We start from the raw sequence: 14014 nt of genomic DNA on the forward strand, positions 1-14014 counted from the left end.
TTTAGGGTTTTAATAACAGACTGTTAACAGTAGGAGATGAGAATTATCCAGTTAGTAATTGAGGAATTGGATTTCTCTTGCCTTAGATTCTGGGTTGGAGAAAAATCCTCTGAGAATGCAGAACTGTGGTTCTATACCTCATAAAGGTTTAGAATTCGAATTCATACTACCCAAGTGGTCTTGAAACCTGTAATCTGGGGAATTAACATAAAAATTTGGTTTCAAGCTAGTTCTTGAGGTGCTTGGGAGGAACCAGGCAAAACCACTCGAGAGTGACACATTCAGTCCAGTCCACACACATTTCTCATAATTTAAGGCAATATTCTGGGAATCAAACCGCTGTGAGTGAGAATCAGCATATGCAGCAAACTGTAGGATTAAATTTTCCCCCATCGTTAGCAAATGGAGTTATCTGGTGGGGACTATAAAATCAGTTTTCTTAAAACGATTAAACACAAAAGTCAAATCTAAAACACAGAAAAGCCTAATTGGGGGAAAAAAGGTAGAATAGAAAAAATTTCCAGAAATAAAAATGTTATTAAAATTAAAAACTCATTTAATGACTTAAACTGTAAATTATACTCAACTGATAGGAATCACTGAAGTAGACGACTCCGCGGAAATTACCTAGAATGCAGCAGAGATAAAGAACTTGAAAATACAAAGTTGAGTCATGGAAAAATAGAATGAAAAAGTACTTCATATTTCTAATGAGTCCTAGATGTAGAGAAGAGAAACAATGGGGGTAAGATAACATTAAAAATGTAATAAGAATTTTCCAGCATCAGTGACAGATTTAAGAATTACAACGAGTCTAAAGCCGAAAGTAAAATTCAATCCACGTCTTGATACTTGAGAATGAAACTGCACGACAGGATCTGAAAGCAATCAAAGATAAACAGCAGAAAGCTGTTCTGAATCAAGTTAAGAGATGTGTGTTCGATGTCGGGATGGCATAATTTCATGACTTAGTGAATGGATTTACAAGGTTTAAGAAGAAGGGATTTAAGATGACACCGAGGTTTCTAATTTGGTTAATCAGGCAAATAATGACACTTTGTTCGAGACTGGAAACAGAGATGAGATTTAGGGTGTTCCCAAAGATTTGAGGAGCAGCTCAGAGAAAAATAACATTGTTTAGGACTTGTTGAGTTTGAAGTAACTGGGGCTCTAACTACTTGCAGGTAATTAGAAATATCAATTCAAATATGGAAGTCATAAGACTGCCAAGGGGTAGGATGCAGAGTGAGAAAGCATGGTGGCATGTTTTGGAACCTGGAGGATGAACCTCTTTAAAAAATAGAGAATGAGCAATGAGAATGCATGGGACCAGGAAGAGGTGGTATAAAGCTGAGAAATTTAGTGAGATTCGATCATCTGGAGATCACAGAGAGAAGATGGGGCACACTTAATTCCCCAGCAAGGAGTTGTGATGACAAATGTGAAATGTTGCCAACCAAGGAAGCTCATTAGAAACTCAGTGCCTAGGAATTTTATTCAGGACTGATCACGGTGACACGATATGACTTTTGAAAAAAAACTCTTAAGTGTTAGTAGTGATAACCTAGATTTTAATGATCCAGGAATGAATTGGAAATGAGAAATCGGAAAATATTCAAAGAAAGTCGGGTAACAAAGGAAGAAAAAATTATCTTCATCTAGTTAAAATATTAATTTACTGTGCAACAATTTACAACTTTAGACATGTTTTTGAATTCCTCATATGTGTGTTAGTTTTTGAAGACAGGACTTTAGTTCTCTTCTAATGTTATGAAAACAGCAATGCTCCTTAAATGATTAAGCACTTTTCGATGCCATTTATTGCCTTCCATCAGATGGAACTCTTTTTATTTTTTTCTTCAATGTTTATCTTTTTAAAAAACCATTTTCTCTATATTTGTCTTTTATTTAGCTTCTCTTATTTTTTTATGAACGGTATTCTCTTGAGATAATCAGGACTAAAGAGGTTATTTAGGACTTATATTCAAACATTGAAAAACTTGGTAGAAATTGGAGGTATATTACTACTGTTAAAATTCTCTCATCTTACATTCCTAGAAAGAATATAAACAAAAAACAGTGCGAAGCCATTGTTGGAGCCCAGTGTGGCAATGCAGTGTTAAGAGGAGCCCATGTCTATGTTCCAGGAATTGTATCAGCTTCAAAATGTAAGTATAAAGGTAGAAAAGAAATGCAAAGAAGAATGTGTGAAGAGACTTTATGTGGCCCTCAAAGCGTAATATACTGCTCTTTACAGAAAAAGTTCTTTGACCCCAGATCTGTGTGATTTGAATAGACCTTCTAGCTGTAGCCAATAAGCTACTCACTACTATAGTCAGGTTAATGGGCAAGGTCTTAAAACGTTTTTGGGAAGTGAAATGCAATTTTGCATTGTTAATGTCACCGAGATTTGTTACTGAAAATAATAAAATGACTACAAAACTAGATTTAATTAAGCATATAAATCAACTCTGTTCAGTTTCCAGATATTCTAAATATATACACACGTTAATATGCATGTTTATCATTAAAATCTCTGCCTCAATTTCTATAACAGGAAAATTGCAAAGAAACACCAACAGGGTTATGGGATTTAGTAAGAGTCCTTTGAGGAATTGTAGTGTATGTTTTTAAAAAATCCTTTCGAAGGAAACTTAGAACTTTGAGGATTGAACCAAAGATATCAAGATTTATTTGAAGTCTTTTAGGTTTTGGGAAAATAAATAGACGAGATCTTTCCTGCTCAGTTAAAGACTTCTAATTGAAGTGGGATATTTTGAAGACTGTTTTTTTTCTTTGTTTTCCTAGAAAAAAATCTTCAATTAGAGTTATTGTTAGGGAACACTTAAAAGCAAAATGTTATATTTCTCTTAGGGTTTATTTTGAGTAAAGAGCCAGTTTAGGCTGCTTCATGTGCGCTATTGATGTCCCTGGAGGTCTCCGGTCCAGCTTAAAGAATTTTCACTATTTTTCTGTCAAAGTATATATAATTATAATATGGTTTTCTTCTTTCCCTAGTTATGAAAGCTGGAGATGTTGTTTCTGTGTATTCTGATATTAAAGGCAAATGCAAGAAAGGAGCCAAAGAATTTGATGGAACAAAAGTATTTCTTGGAAATGGGATTTCTGAAGTAAGCCGCAAAGAAATTTTCAGTGGGCTACCCGAACTGAAGTATGTATGTCATTAAGTGTTGTTTGAGGGAAACAAGCATTCTTTTTGTGGTTCAAAGAAAATGAAAAACAATGTAAAAATATATCTAGTTGCATTATATGAATAATTTTTTTGGCATAAATTGAACTGGAAAGTAATTTTTTAAGCCATATTTCCATCACGTTTTTTAGAAAAAATGCTTTTAGATAAAAGTAAATGCTCAGATTGAAGAGCCTTAAGTAAGCAACTAGTCATATTGTAATTGTTGAGTTATTTTACTTTTGAATTTTATTGAGTTGGAATTTTTGCATATTTGAAGAACAGTACTTATCTTGATATAAGATGAATTACATGAGCCTGTCCAGACCTTTTTTAAAGATTCCGATTTTGTGAAAGGAAAAGCTTATAATTTGAACATAAATTTAAAAGAACAAATTTTTCATCAAAAATTTAACAAGAAATCCAATACTCACATGAATAATTGTGGTCAAAATTAATTTGATTTCAAACCAAATTCAAATATAGTTTTAAATCTCTGCTCGCTACTGGCTCTAAATCCCTGGGCAGTGCAGTTTGTTATTTTGCTTAGAATTTTCACCCCGTTTTGGAGGTTCTGTGGATAGCTTCAATTACTCAAAAGTTGGCAGCTATTGTGGACATGCTGAAAACTGGATTTCTCCATCTAGGTGATGGGGTTCAAAACCGTCTCCTTAAGATATGCTACTTTGGCATGTGAATTATTTTGAGCTAAAAGCAATTGAGACCTTGCAGGCTCATGAAAAAATTTTATTTCTCAAAGAATTTAAGTTAAGGGCCTTGCCTATAATTAGAGTTATCTCCAGAAATAAAAATTTATGACCTATCTGTAGGGCAGGGCAAACATCTAATTATTGAGCATCTGTTCTTATCATCCTGTGAATGGCCTATGTGTGACTTTCCTCCTCTGAAGACTCAAGGTACCTTACCTCATCTTTAGCTCAGAAAATCATAAATATCTCATTTTCCCTTTCTGTTCTGAACCTCTCATGTATGTGGGGTCTCTGACATATGTATGTAATTAAAGTTGGTTATTTTCTCTTGTTAATCTGATCTGTGTCATGTAGATTTAATTATTAGACCAGTCATAAAAACCTAGGAGGGTAGTGGAAAGTTTCTGCCTTACCCCCATAGGACTGGACCACACACCTCTGATTCCTGGAACATTTTTTCATGTTGCAGCAGTTCAGATTTATAGTCGAAATTAATTCTTCTGAAGAAACAGATTATTGGATTCTCTAGCTCTAGTTAGCAGTACTTTCCAAATGGCCAAGAACAAAGATCTTATTCTTTTTTGAAAGCTTTATGATTATGAAGATAAAGCTTATATCTTGTGTTTATCTTTGGGTCCGTAATAGGAGATTGATATTTTGACTCCTCTTATGGTTCATTGTAAGTGGTACACTTTTCATCCTCTTGTTTTGTTTGATATAGTGGTTCCAGTCACTACTGACAGACCTTTCTGAGTAATGTTTTCTTTGTCGATGGAAGTAGGAAGCAGCCATCTTTTAAAAACTTGATTTTTAAACTCAGGTTTTAAATTCAATATTCAATTATGGTGTTATGGTTTCTTTCTCTGCCTATGTGAGAAAAAGCATGTTTCCATAACAAATGCTACATGTACACCCTGTTTCTTTATAATCTTTAAAAACTTTAGAACCAACTCTGCTAGTATTCAACTAATAAATTTTCACCCTTTGGTTTCTTGGATTCCAGCCAGGCTCGATCATTCGTAGACTCAGAAGTAGGTTAACTCACTAACAGTTTATCCTGTGCGATCTTGTACTTTACATTATCATATGGAGATACGTATTACAAAAATAGCTTTAAAAGAAGCATGCAATCTGAGCAATAATTTGCTTAAATTATTCTTTGTCATGTTTTAAGTTAAATACTGTATAGATGGACATGTTTGTCCTGGTAGGCATGGTACAAAGGAGACAGTCAAAGGTACTGCTACCGTTGGGGTTATGTGAAATCCAGTGTCACCTCAGAGACATGGGGCGAAGGTCCTCAGTTCTTCCCTGCTGACAAAGCACAGAGTTACAGGTCAGCAAGATTTAGATTTTAGAGGGAGACAGGCCATGTTAAGGAAGGCCATGCTATAGGAGATGAAGAGATAAGAGTATGCTCCAAAGAAGGAGTGGGTTTTCAGCAAAGAGCTGTAATAACGCAGAAGTGGGAGGGTCTGTTAATATTCAGGCATGATGGGAGGTCCTCGATGATCTTCAGGTAAGGTCAACTTGACTGACAGTTGGCTGCTAACTCTTTGCCTACTGTGCATGTACTTACCCAGAATTCAGTCTGTTATAGAATCATGTGCATTTCTGGCCATAGGCATGATATAATGATGGTATAATGAGGCTGAAGTTGTGGGCAGGTTGAGGTGGTACTGTCTGCATGTGCATTTGTGGCTGGTTTAGCCAGCAGCTTTTATGGCCTTTGTGCTCTAGACTTTGGGTTAATTTATAACCCTGAAAGAGATAGTGTTCCTGGGAGGTCCTGAAGGAAGGTCTTCAAGGGAGGTTTCTATGGTTACAGAGCTGGGCCTTCACTCCTGTCTCTCATGCCTGCCTAACTACCTAACAATACCAGAACTTGAAGTGCTAGATGGGAACTGGATTAGGAAGACAGACACATAAATGTTAATTTTAGTATTTTTAAGAGGACTGGAATCTTGCAAGTCAGAAAGTCATTTAAATTACAGAGTGATCAGGTAACAGAATTCAAGGCATTCAGTAATGTGTCTAGACTCTGGATGGGGGGCAGGTAAGATGTTGATCAAGGTGAGAGCACCAGCTGTCTCAACAAAGGACTGTTAAATGTGAGGCGCTGACATTTCAGAGGGTTCCTTTGAGTATTTCCTGCTCAGGGACAGGACTATTTGACTAGTGCGTGTTTTATTTGATCCTGACTGGAGCAAGGACTAGTCTTACCTCTGGTTTAAAGTGCAGATTCAGAGATCCCAAGTAATAAACAAATGAGGGAGGATAAAAGGGATGGAAAGAAGAAAGGAGTTAACATTTATCGTATGCCGAAAGATGCTAGAACTGAAGGGAAATCATACTCATACCCCCTGCAATGACAGTTTACAAATATCTACAGAAATCATTTCACTCTAAAGGGCAGCATAAATTTACCCTGCTGTGGCGTAATAAATAATTTAATCTTTGTCCTGGGTTCCTGGCATTGGGCCCCTAAAACCCTTGGAATCTCTGGAGTGACAGTGTTTTTCTTATGCTAATGAGGTGGCTGAGGGTGGGGGCTAGGTAGCTTCAGGATAGGAGCTAGTTGCCAGAGCAACCAACCATGTGATTTGAAGGTTGGAACTTTCGGCCCCATCCCCTGACCTTTGGGGAGAGGAGAGGGTGTTGGAGCTTGTTTAAATCACCAGTGGCCAGTGATAGAAGCAATCACGCCTATGTGATGATACCTACGTGGTGAACATATCTAGGTATTGGAGCACGGTGAGCCGAGAGAGGGCGTGGAAGCTCCAGGTCCCTCTCCCATTCCTTGTCCTGTGCATTTCTTCCATTTGGCTGTTTCTGAGTTGCATCCTTCGTAATAATCTGGTAACAGTAAGTAAAGTGTTTTCTCGAGTTCTGTAATCTTCTAGCAAGTTATCGAATCTAAGGAGAAAGTTGTCAGAACTCCCAAATTTATAGCCGGTTGGTCAGGAGCATAGGTGGCAGCCTGGAGTGTGCAGCTGACATCTGGCATGGGGCCAGTTTTGTTGCTCTGAGACCTTGAACCTGTGGAGTTCGAGGATAACTTCAGGTAGTGTCAGTTGAATTGGAGGGTACCCAGTTGGTGTATGGAGACTTGGAAAATTTGTTGGCGTGAGCAGAAAACCCACGCAGAAGTGTTGTGAATAAAATTAGCCCACCTGCCTACATCAAGTAGGGTACAAACCATCTGTGTCGATGCTTCTCTGCTAAATCAGTTCGTAGCTGTGAACTTGTCTAGCATTCTCTAGCTGAAGACTGTTCTTTGCCTTCCTTGGACTCTTCTTTGCTTGTACCCTTGTGCCTGATTTAAATCCTGATTCTCTTCCTTTATGATTAGACTGTATTTTTTGTGTCCTGCTAATCCCCAGAACGTAACGTTATGTTGATTTTCCTTTTTTTCTCATTCTCTCCGGTGTGGCCAGATAACACCAGGCTGTCTCTGGCAGTGTTTGCGTGCTTTCTCTCCCCTTTGATAGTAAATGACAACCTTTCCCAGGTTGACATGTTTTTCTGAATCACCGTCTACCTGGGACCTGGCCCTTCCTGCTCTCTTCTGTTCCACTGCCACTCATAACACAGGGCAAAGGTGGAAAAGACCATCTTGAGGATCGTGTCAGTATCGAGGAATTATTCTCTAAGGAGATAAGAGCAGCGCAGCATGTTTGTCGTTGCTTAGCATCAGCGTAATTAAGCATATATTTCTCTTTCATATGAGTACCTAGCACAGTACCTTGCAAACTGAATCGTTTGTTGAATTGAAAAGCTAGTAACAATGATCAAAATTCTGTTACCAGAAAGATGAGAATGAATAAATACTCAGATGTTCTTTGCTTTTTAGTCTGTTCAGATCTTAAAAGAAACTCATTTGTGCCCAAATGAAAAATGTATGTAACTTTATCTTTCAGTTCTCTTGATGGCCTCCTACTGCAGGTAAAAATTCAGAAACGATTCACAGGAATATTCTAAATATTTTTCTCTCTGGTAAAAAGAGGTTTTCAAAAGGCAGAGCAGCTGATATTCGACATGCTACTTGGGTATATTGCTAGAAATGGAGTTCGTATAGGCGATATAATTTATACAGAATAACATTATGTCCTACTTTTCAGAGGTATAGGCATAAGAATGACAGAACCAGTATATCTCAGCCCTTCATTTGACAACGTACTGGCCAGCTACTTATTTTTACAGGTTAGTATTTGTAAAAGTAAAATATTTAGTGACATTAAAACATACTTCAGTGAATTACTTGAAATCTAAGGTGTTTTTGTTTTTACTTCCAACATTTATTGGGGTCTTTTTATATATTTTCTGATTTACTTTTGGTTAAGCAGTAAGAAACAACTTTGTAAGCACTCTTTCTCAACTTTTTCGATTTTTAACTACTTTTTTAATTGTTGCTTTCCATTCAAAATATTAATCTGTAAACAAAGCATGGATTTGCTATACATATACATGTTTGTTTGTAACCAAGTAAGATTTAAATGGTTTGTAACAGATTTTTGTCAGGTGGTTATCACTGTGATAATGATTTGTTTTGCCTTATTCAGTTTATCAAGTACTTCTGTGTACATTAACTGATTTTATTTCTTACAGTCTGGTTAGGTGATATTATTATTAACATTGTTATTAGTACTTCAAATATAAAAAGATAGCAAAAATCAGATCTGTTAGGGTTCTTGGGCAGTTTTACCTAAGTTAATGGAGAATTCAGATTTGGCATCTACCTCGCCTGCTGGCTGGGTGGGGAAAGAGCTCAGCAAAGGAACAGTGGCACCTGTCAGCACTTCAGTCCCAAGCAGAGCTGCCCCTCTAGCCCTCGCCCTAAAGCCGGACAGTTCAGTTCCTCCCTGTATGTCTCTGGCGCTTTTCAAGCTACTGCCCCAGCACTGGAGCTCAGAGTGGGTGAGTTTGCAAGTGTGCGTGTTGGTCCTTTAAGGCCTGCAATGCCTAGGTTTCCAGCAGCCTTTGGTCTCACTCAGCTGCAATCTCTGCTGATTTTAATAACTGAAAGTTATGGAAACTTCTCTTCCCAGCATTGGAGCCATTGGCTGGAGAGCTTAGTGTCCTGGGACCCCTCACTCCTCCGAGGAGACCTGTACTTGAGATATTCCTCTCGTTTCTTAACTACTGCATCATGGGTGTGGGACTAACCTGTTTCATGTCTACACTTCTACCAGTCTTTTGGCTTCTTTATACCCTCAGTTAGGGGGAATTCTGTTTAGTCTTCAGGCGGTTCTCAGTAATAGTTCTGTAATTTAGTTCTAATTTTGATATAGTCATGGGAGGAGGTGAGCAGAGTGTTTACCTACACTGCCATCTTGACCGGAAGTCTTCAGAAGCTTTAGTTCGATGTAGTCTCATTTAGTTTTTCTTTGGTTGGTTTTACTTTTGATGTCAGATTCAAAAAAAATCATTACCAAGACCTATGTCAAGGGGCATACTTCCTGTGTGTTCTTTCAAGAGATTTTCGGTAAAGGTCTTATAGTCAAGTCTTTAATCCATTCTGAACTGATTTTTATATATGGTGTAAGAGAGTGGTCCACGTTTATTCTTTTGCACGTGGTTGTCCAGTGTTCTCAAGGCCATTTATTGAAGAAATTGCCCTTTTCTATTATGTATTCTTGACTCTCTTGCTGTAAATTAATTGACCATCTATACATGGATTTATTTCTTGTCTCTGTTCCGTCCCATTGATTTGTATCTGTTTTTATGCCAATGACATACTGTTTAAATCACTGAAACTTTGTGATAGAGTTCGAAATCACAGAATGTGATGGCTCCAGCTGTGTTCTATTTTCTCAAAATTGCTTTGGCTGTTTGGGGGTCTTTTGTGGTCCCATACAAATTTTGTAATTGATCTGTTTTTGAATATTTAAAAAAAAATGACTAGATGATTCTGTTATGTAGTGAGGATTGAGAAATAATATAGAGATAGGTAGTAGACTAAATTATTTTTTAAAAACTGTGTCATTTAAAAATTTCATGAAGCCTCTTCACTTGGACTGTTTTGTAATTTCAACTTACTGCATGACCAGGTTTTTTGTTATTTATATTTGGAAATTTCTATCATCTTTGACCAATACATTCTTATTTTTATTAGGAGTTAAGCATAATCATTTGTCTCTAGATAAAGAATTTTCAGTAGCCGCATACATGTTTTAGTGTTTTCATATTAGAGTTAAATTTTTAAATACTTTTGCAATAAACTAGATCATTTTTAAAAACTTGTCTAATAGGTGGCACTGTTTTTAGTGTTTAGTGTGGAAGAACTGTTTTTCTGGTGCCGAAATTGTTTGCATTGATTTTAATGCTTCCTGCATCCACAGAGAGGGTGAAAATTTGCTTATTTGTGTCTCCTTTCTCACCATTGATTTTATTTTGAAGTGATCTTGGATTTACTTGAGAGCATTGTATAACCTTCTCACAGTTATTGAGGACATACTAATGGATGTACGTGTTTTGCTGTAAGAATGAATTGAAACCTTTAAACTTTAAAAATAAATAGCTCTAGGCTTGTTAGCCTCTACTTTTTTCTTGTTAAGTATTTTTAAAAATTACTTTGTGATATTATTCTATTTTATTTAAGGCCTACTCCTGTAGTAGCAGTCTTTATATAATTAACACTAATGATTTAATACAACAGTGCTATAGGTGGAGGTATATTTGGGTTTTATAATCTCATATTTCTAGTTGTCTATCGGAAATAGCTAAGATTATTTTACATTTTATTTTTCTCCTACTAAAATGTGGTAGTGGTGAGAAGATAGGAAGCCAAATATGCCTTTGAGTGGCATTAACAGCATAAAAATGGGATTTTAAAATAGGAATTAGAGGTTGAAGCACCTGAAAATAACAAATTCTTATACATTTTCTGGGAAAAAGATCCAGAACTTTCTCATATTTCTAAAGGGTCTCTGGCCTCCAAAATATTAAGAACTACTGAATTGAGAAAAGGTAATATGCTTTTTTTTTTTTTTTTTTTTTTGCTGAATTGATTGGAAGTACATTGTGTATGTGCATGCATGTCAGTGTGTGAGAATGTCCCATGAGATCATAGGATAACCTAGGAAATTGTGATTTTCCTGATACCAGTATACTTATAAAAAAATAAATAAATAAATAAAAACCCTGTACTCCTGGCGGGGGGGTGTTGAACCGGATTACTTCCAATTGTTTCTTTATGTTCTCTGATTCTGAAATTGAAAATGATTTAGAATCTTCGATAATTGATTTTTTTTTTCTTGCAGAATTTACCATCTGCTGTAGTAACTCATGTTCTGGACCCTCAGCCTGGAGAGAGGATTCTAGATTTGTGTGCAGCACCTGGAGGCAAAACAACACACATCGCAGCACTGATGCATGATCAGGTGAGACCGTCTTCACAGCAAAACGACTCTCAATGTATTACATGTTTTAGTAAAGGAGGTGGAACCACATGTAACTTACGGAAACAGTATATGGACATTGGTTATCTGATTCATTTCAGATTCAACCAAGTGAAAACTGTTCAGTGATGTCAGTTATTACGTATTAAGTTCAGTAGACAGTTATGTGACAACTGTCTCAAAGCCTCTCAGATTTGCTAATACATTTATAGAATTCTTTCCTTATAAAATTAAGTTTAAATGAAACATTAGACATCTTTCCATGGTGTTAATTATAACATTTTTAAGCCATTTTTTAAACCACTGAAATAAATTTTGCCTCCAAAAATTTGATAGTATTTTTTTTGTCAAAATATATATTGTCGATATATTTACACAGGCATATGATACATAATATATATGTGTATGTGTGTTTTGTCTTGCCATTCATAACATCTCTATGATCTGGCTTAATTATAAAGCCTGTTTCATTGTCACAAAATATAGTGTGTATGTCCTTGCATACTTTGGCTCAGATTTTACTGGTTTTTTTCATTGTGTATACATATTTGCCAATATGTTTTCATTCTTTATGGGCTAGTTTTATCTGTATTCAAAACTCAGTATGGCCTTGTAACCACTGTATACTTCAGCTAAGGCTCTTGAAATTGAGAAGCATATGGCCAGTTGACACTATCTTTTCCATCTATCTTAAAGTCTATAAAACTAAAATGGTTTCTAAATACTTATACATGCTAATATCTTCGCCTACAATAGCTTTCTTGATCTGAAATCAGATTTTATATAATTGGTTAGTTGATTAAATATTTAGTTAGTGTTTACTATATGCCAAGTACTGGGAATAGAGCAATAAACCACAGTGACCAGAATTTTCTTCGTGGAGCTTACATTCCAGTCAGAAGAGACAGATAATGGATGGAAGGAAGGATGGAAGGAAGGAAAAAGAAGAGAAGGGAGGGGAGGGGAGAGGAGAGGAGAGGAAAAGAGGAGAGGAGAGAAAGAGAAGATACAGTGCATATGATTGTGATAAGAGCTGTGTTGAAAAATAAAGGAGGGGGAGAGGAGAGGGAGAATGAGTTTGCAGTTTTAAATACGTGGCAAGCAGTATGGGGGTCTGTGGAAAAAATGTAGCTAGAGGAAACAAGTGTGAATGCTCTCAGGCTGGAGGCTGCCTGACTTGAACTTACGCAGTTTTGCTGAAGTAGACTAAGTGAGGAAGAGCGATCTGAGAGTGGTGGGGAGGGGCATGCTCGGGTAGAGCGGCAGTTCTGCACTGATGGACAAGACTTCAGTTTTCTGTGAGTGATAGAAAGTAAGCCATTGGCGGTTTTGTACAGAAGAGTGGCTTAAGCCTACTTGTTATTTAATATATCATTTTGGCCACTGCATGGAAAACAAGCTATAAAGGGCACGGTTAGAAGGAGAGAGACCAGTTAGGAGATGGTAATTCCAGGAAAAGTCACTGAGGAGGTAAGATGTGGTCAGATTCTGGATTTGTTTTTGAGGTGGAGCTGTTAAAAGTTGTTGATAGAGCATGTGGTTTGTGAAAAGAAGAGAATAGTCGAGGGCGACTCCTAAGGTTTTTGGCCTGAGGTGTTAGACAGAGGTGCTAGATAGGGATGACTACAAGAAGAACACATTTTGCAGGAAAAAATCAGAAATTTAGTTGTAATTACATTAAAACGAAGTGTATTAGACATCAAAGAGATGATGCTGATCAGACAGTTGGATATCTAGAGTGTAGGAGAGAGGTTTGGATCGGAAATGTAAATTTGGAATTCTTCAACATATAGATAATATATAAAGCCATAAAACTGATATGGGTGGCAATAGAAAGTAGAAGAGGCCAAAAGACTGAGACTCTTGAGAACTGTACACCAACATTCAGAGGTTAAAGAAATGAAAAGGAATGGCCAGTGATGCAGGAGGACCAGAGGAGTGTGTAACCCTGGAAGCCATGTGTAGAAATGGATTGAAAGACGATGGGGAGATCAGCTGAGTCGCATGTCGCTGCTAGGTCATGTGAGAGGACTGAACTCTCTGGGATTTAGCGCGGTGTAGGTAATTGGCAACTTTGTTAAGAGCAGTTTTGGTGAGTGAGAATGCTTGCTTGCATTGAGAATGAGAGCAATCAAAATTAATCGACACAGGTCTTTTGGCAGGCAGGGGTTATGTTCCCAGGAGAACAGAGAAGAGGGCCAGTAATGGGAAACGAAGTCAGGGAATTATTTTTTTAAGATGAGGGAAATATCTATGGAGAAAGATACACATTAAAAGGGAAAATTGGTAACACCAGAGGGAACAGTGAAAATTTGGGGAACAATATCTTTGGGTAGGTGAGATGGGATAGGAATTGATGCACAAGTGGCTATAGGTGGTGGCATGAGAGTACGTTCGTGGAAACAGGAGGGAAGGCCCAGGATACGGGCGCAAAGGTTGGTGGGCTGGGAGACAGGAAGTCCTCTCTGGTTATTCCATTATCTCAGGGAACCAGACAGCAAGGTCATCACATGAGGATAGGGATGGGGAGAAGGTGGTAGCAGTTTTTAGAGGGTATGAATTATTAATTGAGAAAAGTGGGAGTGAGAATGGGCTATGGACATGTCATAAGAAGTCCAGGTTGCACTCAGGGCCCCGTGAATACGGTTCCATGAATTTAAAGGAAGTTTAGTTGGGGTAGTTGATGTGCTTTTTAGCTGCTGAGGGTAAACATG

General features: G+C 37.3%; 1 protein-coding gene across 9 annotated transcripts in view; it reads left to right on the top strand.

The window, feature by feature from the left end:
• Window positions 1–14014, top strand: part of NSUN6 (NOP2/Sun RNA methyltransferase 6) — a 70020-nt gene that overhangs the window by 17519 nt on the left and 38487 nt on the right. For all 9 annotated transcript variants that reach the window (XM_036228156.1, XM_036228150.1, XM_016150617.2 and 6 more), the window contains 4 exons: window positions 2059–2168; window positions 3019–3172; window positions 8022–8103; window positions 11163–11282. In XM_036228156.1, the coding sequence (XP_036084049.1) occupies window positions 3021–3172; window positions 8022–8103; window positions 11163–11282 (354 nt within the window). In that variant the 5' untranslated portion in view covers window positions 2059–2168; window positions 3019–3020. The remainder of the gene's footprint in view (window positions 1–2058; window positions 2169–3018; window positions 3173–8021; window positions 8104–11162; window positions 11283–14014) is intronic.

This window comes from Rousettus aegyptiacus, unplaced genomic scaffold (assembly GCF_014176215.1).
Source record: "Rousettus aegyptiacus isolate mRouAeg1 unplaced genomic scaffold, mRouAeg1.p scaffold_m13_p_10, whole genome shotgun sequence".
Taxonomy (NCBI): Eukaryota; Metazoa; Chordata; class Mammalia; order Chiroptera; family Pteropodidae; genus Rousettus; species Rousettus aegyptiacus.